The sequence below is a fragment of the Chroicocephalus ridibundus genome, chromosome 5 (assembly GCF_963924245.1).
Source record: "Chroicocephalus ridibundus chromosome 5, bChrRid1.1, whole genome shotgun sequence".
Taxonomy (NCBI): Eukaryota; Metazoa; Chordata; class Aves; order Charadriiformes; family Laridae; genus Chroicocephalus; species Chroicocephalus ridibundus.
In genome coordinates this window covers 72374502-72391710 of record NC_086288.1, presented here as the reverse complement: position 1 = coordinate 72391710, position 17209 = coordinate 72374502, and the positions used below count along the sequence as shown (strand labels likewise).

The 17209-nt window shown below is 40.6% G+C and overlaps 1 protein-coding gene across 6 annotated transcripts in view; it reads left to right on the top strand.

Moving 5' to 3' along the window:
- The window catches only part of CLOCK (clock circadian regulator), a 65681-nt gene extending 49995 nt beyond the window's left edge, over positions 1–15686 (top strand). For 5 of the 6 annotated variants that reach the window (XM_063335721.1, XM_063335724.1, XM_063335723.1 and 2 more), the window contains 9 exons: positions 216–291; positions 1142–1283; positions 1672–1772; positions 2710–2799; positions 3694–3852; positions 6013–6219; positions 7461–7669; positions 7973–8225; positions 10549–15686. In XM_063335721.1, the coding sequence (XP_063191791.1) occupies positions 216–291; positions 1142–1283; positions 1672–1772; positions 2710–2799; positions 3694–3852; positions 6013–6219; positions 7461–7669; positions 7973–8225; positions 10549–10731 (1420 nt within the window). In that variant the 3' untranslated portion in view covers positions 10732–15686. The remainder of the gene's footprint in view (positions 1–215; positions 292–1141; positions 1284–1671; positions 1773–2709; positions 2800–3693; positions 3853–6012; positions 6220–7460; positions 7670–7972; positions 8226–10548) is intronic. The other variant, XM_063335727.1, reaches the window with a different exon arrangement.
- Positions 15687–17209: the final 1523 nt, after the last annotated feature.

Sequence of the window (17209 nt, the reverse complement as noted above, 5' to 3'; positions counted from 1 at the left end):
AAGTTACCTTTTAAAAATCTGTATTAGAGAAATTCTAACGGCATGGAAGCTGTATTGCTGGTATTTTTGGAGGTAGAGAAGTCATAGCAGTTTAAAGAATCATTGGAAAACTTCCTGGGATACTTTGTAACCAAGGTACCTCCGAGGAGTTTGGTTTTGAGGTATTTTCTAAATCATCCAAGAATATACTAGTCATATTTGGTTTGTTCTTCTAGTTATGCAGAAGTTAGAGCAGAAAGACGACGAGAACTTGGTATTGAGGAGTCTCTTCCAGAGATAACAGCAGATAAAGTGAGTGTCTAATATAATTTTATTTTACCTCTTCTTTCTTTCATAGTAAAAACAATATGTAAGCACATACACAGCAGCAAGAATTGTTTTGTCCTGTTACAGATAAAATAATTATTTTGACCTCTAAATAATGTGACTATGTAAAATGATCCAAGAAATCTTGGAAAGGTGTTCGTTTAACTGTATTCTGCCCCGAACTCTTACCCTCCTCTTTCCATGAGTTCATGCGCATGTAGTTATAACATGGCAACATCCATAAGTCCTTATTAAGATCTGATTCTCGCAGAGTTTGATTCATAAATGTTCTTCCTTACTGGAGGCACCCATAATCTGCAAAACCAAGGTCAACACACAAATATGGCTTAAAGGAATTCACAAGAGGAAAGTGGTGGCTGGTCCATTGTGTGACTCTGTCCCACTTCTTTGAAGTATACAAAATTCATTTCGAGTTAATGCCCTTGGAAGCTCAGTGAGTCTTAGATAAGCCAGCTTGTGCAGATGCTCTGTCGTGTTTTCCCATGGCAGTTCAGCAAGTTTCATTTGATAGTGCTCCTTGTGGAATTAACTCATCCTCCCTCAAAAGAATAAGCAGTTCACTCCTGACACAAGTGTTCAGAGTGAACTGAGTTGCTAGGGAAGGAGGTCAGCTCAGCAGTCAGTTTGTGGCCTGTGTCTGCGTGCATTTTGGTTTCTAGGCTTATATGGCTTTGGTTTGGTTTCTTTTCCAAGGATAAAAGCCACAAATGGGAATTGAGCTTACAGTTACCAACCAGGCCACTGCTTCTGCACAGTCACCTGTGTAAGGGGGTTGATTAGATAAAATAATTGTTCTTTGTGTGTGTCTCTTCAGAGTCAGGACTCTGGATCTGACAATCACATAAACACAGTGAGTCTCAAAGAAGCACTGGAAAGGTTTGATACCAGCCCCACACCTTCTGCTTCCTCCAGGAGTTCAAGAAAATCTTCACATACTGCGGTATCAGATCATTCATGTAAGCACCAACTGTTGAAAATGTAATAGCCTTCCAGGTGAAGACTTTTTCTACTTTACTTACTTTAATCAAATGCATTACTAGCAGTTAACCATCATTTTCTGAAAAGTGTGCAAATGAAAATGTCCTTTTTGAGAGTTCAGAGATCTGCCGACCACTCAGATTTGCAGAGGTTGTATAGTGACTTCTATTTCTAAAAGTACAATAGCAACCTATTTCAATCCATCGGATTGCCTTATTGTTGGATAGTCAGGGTATAAAAAGAGTGCAAGCCTTCAGCCGTTTTTTTTTTTGTTCGTGAAAAGCTTCTTGGGATTTGATTATTGCATTGCAGAATTGAGATTACTATTAACGTGTCTCCCTCTGTTGTAACTCTGTACGTTGTCAGCAACACCAACTAAAATGACAGTGGACACTAGCACTCCTCCGAGGCAAAGCTTAACTGGTCATGAAAAGACAGCACAAAGAAGATCGTCTCTGAGTAGTCAGGTAACTCTTCAGAGAAAAAATTTGTAATTATCAGTGTAATTCACCTTTAAAAGGTATTATTAAATCCATATCGTCTTTGTTTTATTTCTTCTGAAAGCACATAATTTAAACTGTAACAGTTTCACTTGGAATACGTGACTATCAGAATTGTATCATCAATATACAACTTGGGTATACTGCATTTTAAGGCAATATAATAATTAATGATATGAGAATGCATTTTTTGGCATTAGGGTTTGCAGGACTGTGTATGAATCTCCGCTTTCTCTCACACATAAGTTCTTCCTACAATTCTGCATTTTATATATATATATATGTATATAATTACTTATACACTCATACACACACACACACATATATATATACATATAAAATTGCTAATGTGATGCTGTGTATCCCTGTAGAGAATTCACGTAGCTTTATGACTCTAAGAATATTAGTGAATACTTTCATATAGTTTTTTGGTGACATGAGAAGATGTCATGCTTCCTGTACTTGGCACTCATGTTCCAGTTGAACTAATACATTCACTTCAAAAATAGGATGCTTAATAAAATATGCATTTTTAAAAAATATTGATTTAAGAATAAATCAAAGGAGTCAATTTCCAAACATGTTGAAAAGCTTTTTCCTTACCACAAGTAAGACTTTTAAGCAGTTGTAATTTCTGTTTTTCCTGTTTTATACCTACTGCTTTTGTATATTTTTAGCAGTGGAAAAATTATATATATATATTGTATTGTATTTATGCAATCAATTGCTCTTGTGTTCCCAGTTCTCTAATATTTATGGTTAGATAGTTCAGGAAACATTTACTTGTTTTTATCATGTGTTCATATGATGCTATTTTGGAATTAACACTTTATGTAAAGAAATATTTCATGTCAAGTATGAAGTTCATTCTCTTCCAGTTATGGAACAATTTTTTAAATCCTAGTCTTTAAGCTCCCAGTCTCTCGGACAACCGGTAGCACAGACAGCCATATCTCAGCCTGCGACTTTACAGCTCCAGTCTGGCATGTCCCAGGTATGGATTAAGTTGGTTTCTTGTTTAATTTTTAAACATTCTGGTTCTGAATAGGTTAATTTCTCTTTCAGAAATTGCGTTCTTTGGTGCCAAAGTCACCTTTAGCATTATTTATTCTCTTGAAATGAGCAAACTCCCCAGTTTGACGCTTCCATTATTTTTTTCCTTTCAGTTATATGTGTGGATGTAGTTTTCAGCCTTGGCCATTATAAACACAGATGCAAACACAATTTAAGATAAAATACTTTAGGATATGAATTTAAAAATCCTTCAACTATGCTGGTAACTTTCTACTGATATGCTTGTAACACAAGGCAACTTAATCTATGATACACTTTTGTGAAATAAGAAGAGTGGTATCAGATCCAACCAGTATGTCCTGTATCAAAGTATCAAAATATCAGGTTATACTGATGTGCAGGGAAGAACAGATGTGGCAAACATAATTTCTCTATGGGCTTAGCCTTCAACAGTTTGGGACTGCGGGTATTCCCAAATTAATTTGCATATGGTTTAGCTTTGGTTAATTTTTTTTGGTAAACTGTTTGGTAAACAATTCTGATTTTTAACCTGAGAGAGCTTTAACATTCTTAGTACCATGTAAATTCCTATGGCATTTTATAGAGTCTTGGTGATTTGGACACCAGTCAATTTCTTTTGCTATGGATTTGTTTTTATTAGTTCACCAATTCTGATGCATCAATGAAATGTGACATCAGTGAAATGTGAGTTCTGTGACTTTTTCATGCTAATGATTTTGTCCTCAGATTATGGTTATTAGCAGTTTAAAAAGCGGTGCTTGAATTCATTGCTACTGTGGAGAAGCGTGTTTACTGCCTGTAAATGAAATGTCATTATTTTTGCTCAGCTTTTAATTTATTCATTACACTACAGCCTGTGTTTCAGTTTTCAGCTCAATTAGGAGCTATGCAGCATCTCAAGGACCAGCTAGAGCAAAGAACACGCATGATAGAGGCAAATATTCATCGACAGCAGGAAGAGTTGCGTAAGATTCAAGAGCAGCTTCAAATTGTCCATGGTCAAGGGCTCCAGGTGAGTTACTGTAACTCTTACAGGTTTGATCTGTAGAGAATTCAGGCATCTAAAATGAGACTTGGGCACTTAATTCCATAAGTTGATCCTCCCTACCCGCTGACAGATGCAGTCTGGGCCTGGTGTGCCTAAAAGCCATAGCATCTGAAACCACTGTTCGTGAAACTAATTGCCATTTTGCTTCTGAATGGATCTGGAAGTGCCCCACTGTGTCTTGTCAGTGTTGAGCAGCTCAAGCCTACCTTCTGCCTAAACCCAAATGTAAAAGGATGCAGTGGTAGTTCCTTCTTGCAAAGTTTTGCCGCCATTAGAATATTCATCCAAAATGTGCAAGATAAGCATGTATTTCCCTCTTTTAGCTCAAAGGTGTCAAATTCCTACCTTTTGTTTCTTAAACTGTCCTGTCAGGCTGTGGTCTACTCACATAGCCTCCTGGTGAAGTGGTTGTACTTTCCATGATGTACTGAATCTTCATCTTCATGGCTGGAAAGGACCTTTGAGATCATCGAGTCCAACCAAACAACCTACACTCTCTGCCACTAGAGCATGCCCTGAAGTGCCACATCTAGATGTTTCTTAAACACCTCCAGGGATGGTGACTCAACCACCTCCCTGGGCAGGCTGTTCCAGTGCCTGACCACTCTTTCAGTAAAGTAATTCCTCCTAATATCTAATCTGAACCTCCCCTGCCGCCACTTCAGCCCATTTCCTCTGGTCCTGTCATTATTCATCTGGGAGAAGAGGCCAACACCCACCTCTCTCCAACCTCCTTTCAGGGAGTTGTAGAGGGCAATGAGGTCTCCCCTCAGCCTCCTCTTCTCCAAGCTAAACATGCCCAGCTCCCTCAGCCTCTCCTCATATGACCTGGTCTCCAGACCCCTCACCAGCCTGGTAGCTCTCCTCTGGACACGCTCCAGCACCTCAATGTCCCTCTTGTACAGAGGGGCCCAGAACTGAACACGGTACTCGAGGTGAGGCCTCACCAGTGCCGAGTACAGAGGCACCATCACTTCCCTGCTCCTGCTGGCCACGCTATTCCTGAAGTAGTTACTGAACCAGAGAAGAAGTCTAGAGGATGCATTACTCAGTCAAGCAGCTGACTACTTGATAGCTGTATTTTAACCAGTATATTTTTTTCTAATTTTAAACATTCTCTTTTCAGCAGCGCTCCCTGGAAGAAAAGAATGACCCTATTAGGTTTTTCTAGTTTAAGAAAAAAAAAAACAAACAAACCCCACCCAAACCAAAAATATACCTTAAGGAAATAATGTAAATATTTTCAGTGTGGATTGTGAATAAAGAGTAGAAAAAATTACTTCACAGAAGTATTGAATATGTAGCTTAAGTTCTGTTGAAGAGTAGGAGTTTCTGGCATGTGCCATTTTCAGTGTTTTATCATGTCTAGCGTTAAGCCTGACAGCAGTAAACTTAGAGATGACACAAAAGGAGACATTCCCAGCTCTCTTCTCATGCACTGTGGAGGGACCTTGTTCAAGTCTGTGGAAACTAGGGAAAATATAGAAGAAATAATTGAGAAAATACCCAAACCGCAACAGTGCTGCACATTCTACCTTATTACCCTGTCCCCTCGTAGTCTTGGGCCTAACTTTTTGGAAAGACTCAAATATTTATGTGCTGAATTCAGTTTATTCTGATGATGATGATGTTGGAAAGATCACTATAATCATTATGATTTCTTTGTTGCCAAGGAAAATTACATTCTTGGTGCTATGCCTGGATCTGTTCATTCTGAGATTTTCTTCATTTGAATTTGTTTCACTACTGGAGATCCTACAAACAGAAATGTGATCGCAAATACATTTTGTCTGTAGACAGTTGTAGACTACGTTGCACGTTAGTCTCTAAATAGTACTTTTTCTTCAAGAACAAATATTAAGCCTTAATGTTTAGGGCTCTATAAATCAGGATTTTGATTCGTATCTTACCAATTACAGTAGAGTCTCTGAATATTGACCCCATATGGGAGTTGGGCCTTTTGCTGTTGGTGGCTGCAGTGCTGTTTCAACACTTCTAATTACCAAGATGAAACTTTATTTTATATTAATTTAAAATAATTAAGTTCAGTTTCTCTTAAAACGTCTTGCACAGTTAACAGATTTTTCTTAAAAGCTAACTTGTGGATATTTTTTTTTTTTTAAGATGTTCTTGCAGCAGTCAACTTCTGGACTCAACTTTGGTTCTGTGCAGCTTGCTTCTGGAAATTCTTCAAATGTTCAGCAGCTCACGCCAATAAACATGCAAGGTCAAGTTGTTCAAACTAATCAGACTCAAAGTGGGATGAACACAGGCCATATAAGTGCTCCACACATGGTACAGCAGCAGCCTTTGCAGAGTACTGCAACGCAGGTAAAATTCTCATTATTGATTTTGCTGGAGAGAATATATGCTCAAAACCATACCTGAAACACAACAATAGCGTCCCTGACATCCCCTTCCCCATTTTTTTGGACTGATGTCCTTTGAGTCGTATTAATTTCTTGATGTTCCAAGTTTTACAATTAAAATGCTTTTATGTTCTTGATAATGCAACTTCAGATCTTGTTTTTATTTTAAGACTTAGGCATGTAAATATTTAATAACAAGTAGCTTTTTTGGAAAGACCAGTATCAAGAAAACTTTTAGTTTGCCTTTTTTTGAGTGTCTCTTAATTTTCTGTTGACGGAAGGCTCAACTTGAAAATTGTACTAGGTTAGCAAATAACTAGAAAAGCATAGGAGCAGGACGAGCATAAATTGGTGCTTCTGCAGTTGACTTTTCTACCCTCCAGCAGTTTCAGTTAGATGCCATAGGCGCATGACATCTATAATAGCCTTTTTCTTCTATGACTTTATTCAGTTTCTTTTGATTCCATGTAAACTTTTGAAATCCACAGTATCTCACAGTGTTGTTCTGCAGCTTTTCTATCTCTGAAATTTTGTTTGTTTTTTAAACCTACCACCAAGCTCATATACTGGGAAACACATTGAGCAGCTATTCATTTTTCATCTTCTCAGTCATACATGACTTCAAATCCTCTGTCACATGTATCTCCATAAAAGCCTGTTCTTCAAGCTGAACACTTCTGCTGGGTTTGATCATTTTGTATATGGAGGCTCTTTATACCTCCGACTCTGTGGTCACCCTCCTCTGAACCTTTATCCAAATTCCATACTTTCTTTTCGAGATTTGTGAAGAGGCAGAGTAGTGGTGCACAGTGTTACCATCTCGGCAGTAAGCTAGTTCCAAGCTTGCAAGTAAGAAATTGATTGACGTGGTGTGCACATTTCAGTCTAAGCCTGGCACAGAGATGCTAAAGGAGTAGAAAACAGGCTCTTGAGCAAACAGTATGCAAGTAGCTGAAAAAATACAGGAAAAAATAACCTGAAGAGGAAAAGAGGTTAATGTAAGAGATTTTCAGATGTTTGAGGGCCAGTCCCACCTCCAAGTCCTCAGTCAGCAGAAATACCTGCGTACTTGAAATTGAGCATTCATTCGTAATAGAAAAACATTGTCAGTTGTGAATAATGGGCAATGACAATGAGGAGGGCAGCTGTAGTACCTGGCTATGTTCTAATTACTGTCTCATAAAATATTTTTTTTCTTTTCAGCATAATCAACAAAATGTAGTTAGTGGACACAATCAACAGTCTTCTCTCGCCGGTCAGTCACAGAACACAGTCTCAGCACCTTTGTATAACACTATGGTGATTTCTCAGCCAACAACGGGAAATGTGGTCCAGGTTCCTTCTAGCTTACCACAGAACAATAACCAGAATGCTGCTGCAGTAACCACTTTCACACAGGAAAGACAAATCAGGTATATCTTCAAGACCAATATTCAGATGACTTGCTATAATGATATGCTTACGTAGCTGCATCATATGCAAAAGGAACTAAAGTAGCAGTAAAAAATAACGTGATTTATTATTTTAACTATATCTAGATACAACTGTTAAACTAAACTTTGCCCAGAATAACATGTTCACAGGCTTATCGAAACCGTTGTTGTTATAGCAAAGTATGAGCTTCACAAATCTGCATTTCTCAACTGCACGTGATGCTTGATTTTTCTTTTTCCTAAAGGGACTCCAAATCTCCAAATATCTTTTTCCATTAACAGATTTTCTCAAGGTCAGCAGCTTGTAACAAAACTTGTCACGGCCCCAGTAGCGTGTGGAGCAGTAATGGTACCAAGCACTATGTTTATGGGACAGGTGGTGACAGCTTATCCCACTTTTGCTGCCCAACAGCAGCAGCCACAGACTTTATCGCAGCAGCAGCAGCAAAGTCAGCAAGACCAGCAGCAGCAGCTCACCACGGTTCAGCAACCAGCTCAGCCGCAGCTGACCCAGCACCCCCAGCAGTTCCTACAGGTAAAGCAGCGTTCTCTGCAAATTTTTCAAAGTCCTGACACTTTCAGCATTGCTAGCTTGTCCTAGAGGTGCTTTATCTGCAAACAGAGCGCTTAAAATCATAGAATCGTAGAATGGTTCGGATTGGAAGGGACCTTAAAGATCATCTTGTTCCAACTCCCCTGCCATGGGCAGGGACACCTCCCACTGGACCAGGTTGCTCAAAGCCCCATCCAGCCTGGTAACCTATGACCAAGCCTGATGCATGAGATAAGTTTATTCTGAAGCCATTCTTTAAAATCTTACTACTTAAAGGAGAGCTTGTCTTTCCTGCAGTTTCACTTTCTGCTTTGTCCTGTTCTATATCTTTCCTTTGAATCACTGCTCTTAGTTGAGCATGGGATGAAGAAATGGATGTTTCCCTTTAAAACAGCTTGCGTTTTCTTTGCTTTCTCATATTAATGCAAGAAGGTATAAGAGATGACCTCAAACAGAATTGCTTGGTCTGGAAAGCAGCGTGCAGCCCAAAGCAAGACACGTCCCTGTAACGTGAGGCATGAACATCTGTCCAGTGAGCAGCAAGTAACCTTGTAAGCAAAAAGTAGAGAATAACCTTGTTTTAGTGGAGAAAGAAGAGAGGACAGATTAAAAGAGAAGGAAGGCGAAACCCAAAGGCTTTAGAGATAGGCAGTCTCGAAAAGAAACGAAACAGAAGGTAGAAAGAAGTGATGGGAAAATCTGTTGCCGTTTGTTGATTCCAGTTTATCGCGGGCATGTAGCTCGCCAGCAGGTGATGTTGGTGGAGGAGATGTAGTGGTAGGAAGAACGTGAGAAGAAGCGCCTCCAAGAAGACGTGGGTTAAAAATTATCTTAATTTGACCTCTGATGTTGCCTTCTTCAAAGAAAGATAAAGCCCATGTAACTACCACAATGTAGTTTGTGCACGTTCTTAACATTCTTTAACTACTCTGGGATTGTAAATTATTTTTTTTTTACTCTTTAAGAGTATGCATGATTAAATATCCTTATTTTGCAAGTATTTCTTACTATGTCTGGTCTCCCATTTGCACTAAATTTGGGACCCTGTGCATGGTTGGAATATATACAAGTGCAGTAAGTAATTGGGGGTTTAACCTACATTTATATGCACAAGGAATGGTTACGGTTGTGTTTAGGGCTGAGTAAAACCTTTTTCCTCTGGGTCATTGGCGGAAAATACTATCTTGTTGAAAAAATCTTTCATGGGAACACACCGATTTCGGTCGTGCATCAGGCAAAGGCTTTTCGGCTGCAAGTTGACTCTCAAGAAGAGGGCTGAAGAATTTTAGCACTCATGCAGCGGGAGGCTCTTGAACTGAATCAAACCAGAGCACAGATTGGCATGTGTTCTCTGACAAGTCTGTAATAGATATATTAAAAATATATATATTATATAAATGTGTATATTATATAAAAACAATACCGTAACAACCATGCCGTTTAGCAGTTTGGTAATGTCTGTGCCTCTGTTTATAAATTATAAAGGTTGTACAAGTTTGACTTAATTCTGGTGAAAACCAGAAGATCTGTGAAAGATGAAGATCTCCAAAGGTCTGTTCCCTGTCCTAGAGTTTCTCTCCAGGCAAAAGTTTAGTATTTTTAATACAAGCTATTAAAAGTGCTAGAATTTGAAGTGAAGCAAACACTCTTTAAAAAGGGAGGAAAGTGCTTTTCCTGCCTCTGCTCACTGGGGCTTCTTGCAGTCTGAGTCTGTAGGTGCGGCAGTCGATGTAGTTTTATTTTCTGCTGCAGCGTATGTTTCTGGATTGAGACATCCAAGTGCGTTTGCGCCCATCCTTCGTTGCTTTTCTTCGGTAACCGTCATCTTTTAGTTCTAAGAAGATGAACATTAAGACAAAGTACTATTTCCAGTAGTAATTAATTGCCTTCAAAGGAGTCGTTTGGGGCTGCAAATGTGGCGGTTTCGTTGTTCATTTTGGCTGGGGGGATAAATGTGGGCTGTGCCAAGCCATGGACTGTGTTTTCGTTTGACTGCAGTGACAGCCACCTGCGCTTGTTCAAATAGATTCCTTAAGCCCTGTTATGCTCGTGTGGGTTGAAATGGAGACAAATTGCCGTGTGTTCCTACCCATCGTCACGGGAAATTACGGCGACCAGTTACAGCTGTTTTATTAATTGGTCAGATGCTCATATGTGCTAAACTTTGCATTGTTTGCTCGGCTTAAATGACCAAATCAGAAGTTTATTTTGATTGAACCCTTGTGAAAAGTTTCAAAAACCAGCGAGACCTGTGTTTCCCGGTGCATCAGGAAAAAAATAATCTTTTCCTATTTGCCTGTTTTAGACATCCAGGTTACTTCACGGAAATCAGTCAGCTCAGCTTATCCTCTCTGCTGCTTTCCCACTACAACAAAGCACTTTTACTCAGTCCCACCACCAGCAGCATCAGTCTCAGCAGCAGCAGCAGCCACTGTCACGACACAGAACTGACAAGATGACGGATCCTTCCAAAGTTCAGCCACAATAATGTGGGGCTCTGCCTCTGGGTTGGTTTTGGTTTTCTTTTTTTAAGCGAACTACCAGGAGGGGGCTGCTCCACAACACGGTTGCACTGAGGCTGCGGAGGTAGCAGGACAAAGGCTTTCTAACGCCGCGGTGTTGAGATCTACTCCTGACTTCCAGAATCTGTTAAGAAAAGCCACAAGACGGTGGTGGGGACGTGGCCAACTTCGATAGTTGCCCCGGTTTCTGTGTTCTAAAGGATTTGCTGCCATGTGTTAATTTGTCCAGGTGAAATCTCAAAATGTGACTGAAATGAGAGGGATGCTGAAAATATTGGTATTTTTATCAATCCTGTACATTTTTAAAGTGTTAAAATGGACACGGAGCAATTGTTTGAATCAGCAGAAAAAAAAATGCCAGGAATATAGTCCAAAAACCATCTAATTTTTTTCAGATGATTATGGGACAGTAAATATTTTGAAAATGTTGTGTGAAATCCAGTTCTCTGTTGTACAGATGCTGTAAAATATTGTGTATATGTCTGCATAAAAGGAGAAAGAGCAAAATATTTTATATGATGCATGAAAACGTAATCTGTTCTTTGTAGGTTTGAATCTCGTTTCCCTAAATTCTCACGCCATACTCAGCCTGATGTTTTCCTCTGTTCTACCCTTTTTGTTTACAACACGATGCATCGTTATTTTCACCCTTAATGTGGGCACAAGTCTCTTGTTTGTGCTTTGTCTGTGATGTCAGGGTTTGTCCGGTGAGGTACAGTGTGTGTTGGTTAGTTGACTTCTCGAAGTTAAATTATTGATGAAGCTGTTTGAACTGGTGATCACGCATCAGGGTTCAGGACATTCAGATTCATGAGGATCATCCATCGTTTCATATAATTAATTCATCGTTTTATTTGAAAAATAGGAATTTGCACTGCTTTCTTGCGGATGGTTTGGAATTTTATTCCCCAAAGCTATCTTTTGATATAGTTCATAGTTGGAAATATTTATGTAAAAGGTTTAAAAAAAAAAAAAAAGAGTAATTTTCAAGAATGTTTCAGTTATAGGAGTAATTTGCACAAAAATATATTTACATTTAATAACCTTTTGGGCACTTTTTAAACACTTTCTCTGTGGTGAGAATTGTAACTTGTTAAAATATGTTGGAATCTTTTTATTCTCCTTCAAAACTAAGTCAGAACTAATTCAGGGTCATTTTAACAACAACAACAAAACCCATAGTGCCTTGATTTGAATTCAGGTGATAACGTTGAACATCTTGAATTACGACGTCTTCAATCTGTAACCATTTCCGATTTTGAAGTCTTAGTACATTGTCAGCCAGACTTGTGTCTCTTCTTCATAGCTATTTCTGTACCTGTGTTGGTTTTGATTATGGTCTGAGTTGAGAACATGAGCATTTTTGAGTGGTGCTCCCCCTCAAACACTAGCCGGAAACAGAGAGGAGTCTCTCAAATCTCAGACCTTGAAGGTAATGCTCTTAAAAGATCAACAAAATCTAAAAGTATCCATTACTCTTTTTGCAGGAGGAGGAATAATAAGCTGATTTTTGTTGTTGTTGTTGTTGTTTTAAATCATTTTTGTAGCGTTTAAAGTGTGCGTTGGGGGAGATCATGGTTGCATTTAACACTACCAGGCTATTGATTTTAAGAGATACCACTGAACTAAGACTTCAGAAGGCAACTTCACTTTATAAAGAAAATAAAAAGTTCCAACAGATAGGATGTGCTATTTTAAGTAAACGTTCAGTAGGTTTTTAAGGTACTAGTTTGTGGAAACCAGAACTTCAGAGGGAGATGAAAAAATGCTGATAGATCTGATGATTAAAAACAGTAAAAGCAGTTAAAATTAGTACTAGGGAGAGAAAGCTGGATTAATCTTGAATGCTGAGGAGGAGCTGAATGAATGTAACCAAATGGTGATGGACTATTTTGTACTATGAAGCAGTTTGATTGTATTGCTGGAGGAACCAAACCCGCAGGAAGGCGATACCGGTTTGGCCAAGCCTTTGGTGGAGTCGGTTGCGTTCCGAGACCGGCTTTTGCCTTCGCACGCGTCCCACCCTTAGATCTTTTGTTATTCCCCCGAGTTACAAAGCAGGAGTTTGGCACCAAAAAAGCAGAGTAGCGAACAAGGAAGGAGAGTGGGAGAAACACAGTACCAAAGAGAACGGGATGGTTTTCTGCTCCGAGGAGCCTCTTGCAACCTGGAGCGAGGAACAGATGCCAATACCAAACACAGCAAGGAAAACTTCCCCTTCTTTAAAGGGATTTCTGGCATTCACTGGGCTGGAATAATTGTCCAAAACCCCTTTCTGTAAAGTTCTGTGTAAAGAAATCCTGCCTTGCTCTATTATCCCTACCACGCCATTCCACCTTGTTTCGAAATTAAGCTGCGTTGACTAGACGTCTGTGCTACTTTTGCTTAATGGAAGATAGGTTAGATTAAAATTAAAAATTAACCAATTACCATAATAATATAGCACTAAAAAAGAAAACTGGGAGAGCTTTAATAGTGCTGTTAGAACTATTGAATAGCGGTAAAATAGGTTTTATTAAGCTATTATACTGAGAATTACAGAAAATAGAGATGCCAGCCAGACAGTTAATGATGCGGCTTTTTATATAAAGCTTCATTTAAACTTCTCATCCTCTTTCCCCCTTCCCAAACACTCTGGTGTGCTGCTATCGGTCTGTCAGTAAAAAGGCTAAGCTCGGCGAGAGAGGAATTAGGTGATGGCTGAAAGAGAACTAGCGAAACGTCCGCTTTGATCGCGCAGCTTTTCTGTAACCCGGGAGGGAGGTCGCTCCGTTGCAGAACTGCCGGCGAGTAGAGAAAGGAGAGGGGACGGGGAAATTCAAAGAAACAAACTGGAAAAACGGAGCACGCGCTTGAAAAATTCCTGCCACGAATCGGGCAAGCGAGGGCGTAGACCTTGCGCCAGATTCCGTGCGAGGATGCGGATGCTTTGTTTCACAGCTTAATGACTAAAAAAGCGTATTTTTTTAAAGGCTCTGCAGCTTTTCCCCTGTCGCTGGATCAGTTGCTGAACTCTCCTTGATCTTTAGTGGGAAGAGGAGAACCAGGCTGTCGCCTCTTAATCAGCCTTTTGCTTCTGCCCGGGCTCCTTTACTACACTCGTAGACTTAATTTGCAACCTCCTAATAAATAGCAGGGTAACGAAGGCCGCGATGCTGCAGGTTCTGGAGGGCAAAGGTTAGAGATGGCTCCGACAGAAGGGAAGGAGCCCGTTAAGGAGAGGGTTGGGCTTATGAAGGACCGGGCTGGTGGTTCCGAGTGGCGCGGAAAAGGCGGCGTGACCGCGTGGAGCTGAGGAGACAGACATTGTTTGCCTGCGATGGGTGAGGATTTGAAGAAAAGCCTCTAGGATAACTTCAGAGGGAAAAAAAAAAAAAAAAAGAATATAGCTTATTTTTATATTATATTTAATATATATTGTATTTGTATATAGATACGAAAGGATTCTAAGTAGGAGCTCTCCATATGCCTTCCATTTCACCTAGAAGGTTTACCTTCTGCACTGCGGTTCCAGTGTGTCACCACCTTCTGCGGGCGTCCCGCCTGCTGCCAAACACCAAAACCAGTAACCCGGTATCCTTACGAGAGAGAGGTTTCGTTTCAGCTTTAGGTGAAAACGAATAAACTGAAGCTATATCAGGCAGGTTTTTTCACAGCAAAAGAAATTCTCTTAAATAGCACTTTCTCTTTTTTTTTTTTTTTTTTTTTTTTTTTTTGAGTAATACCAAGCACTTTACTGAAAAGACTATTTGAAAAGCAGTTTATTTCTTTAGTCAGTGAAACTGTTAAAAGCCGGGGAGGGGGGGGGCATCGAGGAATAACTTAACATGCGTAAAACTGTCAAGAGAGACATTTCTGGAAAATGTTTCTTGAATACGGTGATCCTTCGAGGCTCAAAGTGCAAAGATTAAAAAGGCTTCTAAAACCGGGGGGGGCTTCGTGTTTTATGTGGCCAGGGGACGGGATTAGCGAGGAAGGATTCCTCGGGTGGAAGGAAGGAAGGAAGGAAAGAGGCTTTTTGAAGTTGCACGGTTGCCTATGAGAGAGAATCATCTGGCGGCTCGTTTGCCTGCTCGGTAATTCTAAGTGTCCCTTAGGATTATAATTTGCCTGGAAATGTCGGGAAGGTGTAAAGATGTGGCCTTTTTCCAATGTTGGAGTCGATTCAAGACCCGTTTCTATTTTGCGAGGTTTCGGCCGGGTATCGTTACGAGTGTTTTAAATGTCGGGGCATCGGGAGGTGCCGAACGTGTCAGATTCGTAAGTGTCTCTATTTGAAATCATTATTAAAATTAGATGTACAGTCAGAGGGCTGGAAAATGGTTATTTTGATTAAAAGGGAAAAGAGACTAGTTTTAATAATTAACCTTTTATTTTTTTACTTATCCCTGGTGGAAAAAGTTGAAGAGAGTTAAGTGAATTTGGATTTTAAAAGACGTATTTAAACAAATCGTAGACAACTGTGAGAGAACGTTTGAAATTGTCTTGGTCGTCCACGGGACTGGATCGTTGCTTTTTCACTGTCATGATTTTTAACACTACATTCCGTGTCTTTTTTTGTTTTGTTTTGATTTGTTTTGTTTTTGGTTTTAAACAGGTGATTTTAAGCTCTGCTACGCTTCATGCTCTGTCATCTGCATGAATTTTGCCGGCATGACGTGCTATAGTCGAAGAAATTGTACCGAAATAAAATGGGGGGGGGGGGGCGGGGGGGTGAAAAACACAAAACAAAACACTGTGTCTCAACAAAATACTGTATGGCCTCATACAGAGCCCCCAGCTGAGACTGCGAGATGCTGCATTAATAGACAATCAATGGGTAATTATTTATGAAACCCTTCTGGGAACGGTCTTAAAGATGTCACTGCTTTGAAAGCGGTCGGTCGGCGAGTCGTTTTTGTTTTTTTTTTTTTTTTTTAAATGAGAAAGGTAAAAATTATTTATTTCCAAATATATCCGGCGGGATTTTGAGTTTTTAAGCAGTGTTGATTTCACAGCGTCTTGGGTTTCGGTTTTGTTTTGTTTTGGTTTTTTGGGGGTTTTTTTTTGTTTTGTTTTTGGTTTTTGTTTTTTTTTTAACTGGCATTAGATTTGTATACGTGCAAGGAAAACAAACAGAAAAACCCCGGTGCCGCTCATATTGACGTCAGGAAATGTAGATACAGTTCCCTGGTGTTCATGTGACCATTACTAACTGTCAATTTTTTAACTGAATAAATGTAACTCATTTAAAACTGTTGCTTTCTGTAGCTTCCGAGGTTCTAGAAGTTGGGTGTTTTTTTCCTTTCCCGAGTTGCTCGACGCGGGTGTTGCCCGGGTGTCGCGGCGAAGCCTCTCCCGCCCTCCCACCCCTCTGACAACGGCACTTTCCCTCTCCCCCCCACCCAGAACCCACCTGCGGGAAGTTGCTCCGTGTCCATGTCTTCTTCTCTGCCCCCCAACCAAATGACCTCTGACATATTTCAGTAAAAACGCAGACTGTCACTTTTATTTTTTATTTTCCCTTGTCTCTGGATCTCTTCCTAAAGGGCCGCCCCGCTCGGCAGGCCGCAGGCCTTTGAGGTGTGTCTGTACGTGTCCGCCTCGGCGTTTACTCGCGCCGCGTTTATTCGAAGGTGCCCGACGTGGCCGCTGCCGTCTCTCCGCGTGCGCGTGGAGGGGCGTTTGTCAAGCACGGCCCTTCCCTCCCCTTCTGGCAGGGGCAAAACGCCCTCCTTCAATTCTCCCAGCTCCCCCTTTTTACCTGGAACGCCGGCTGCGCCACTGGAAAAGGAAGCCGAGACTCGCCTGGGGCTGAGAGCTCTGAAGAGCTGCCGGGGGGGGGGTCCTAGTCCTTTCTCCCCCATCCCAGAGTGAACATTAATAATTAGAAATCCATTACGTGTTCAAGGAAAGGTGGGAGGGAAGGAAATCCATTAATTCAAGCTGCCCGGAGAAAAATTATAAATATTCTTAGCTATTCTTTCTGCAGTTCTTCCTGTAATCCCGGGCTGTCTCTAGTACCGCCCTGTGGAGATACTGAGCTTTTGCCTCGGGGAATTAAATAATCCTGGTGCGAGCTTTGTACCGCTTCCAGGTGCCATAAACCCCCCCTGCCCCGGGGGCCAAACCGACATTAGCCAGAGAAGTGCTCCGGTTGTGGCTAAGAGCCGTCAACACCCACCCACGATAAGACCGATAGCGCGGAAGCGAGCAAGATTTATCAGTTTTCTTAAAACTGAACTTTGGAAATATCAATATATTTTTCCATAAGCTTATCAAGGAGAAGAGCCGGAATTGCACCTTGCTGCCGCACCTGAAGCAACACCGTTCCAGGGGCGTTTTGCTGCCGCGCAAAGTCAGAAACAAACAAACAAAAAAAAAAAACGGGCTTTATATGAGAATGCTGCTGTTAAGGACTTGTAAAGATTAGCAATCCAAAGGTTACCTGCGCGTCTGAGTCTC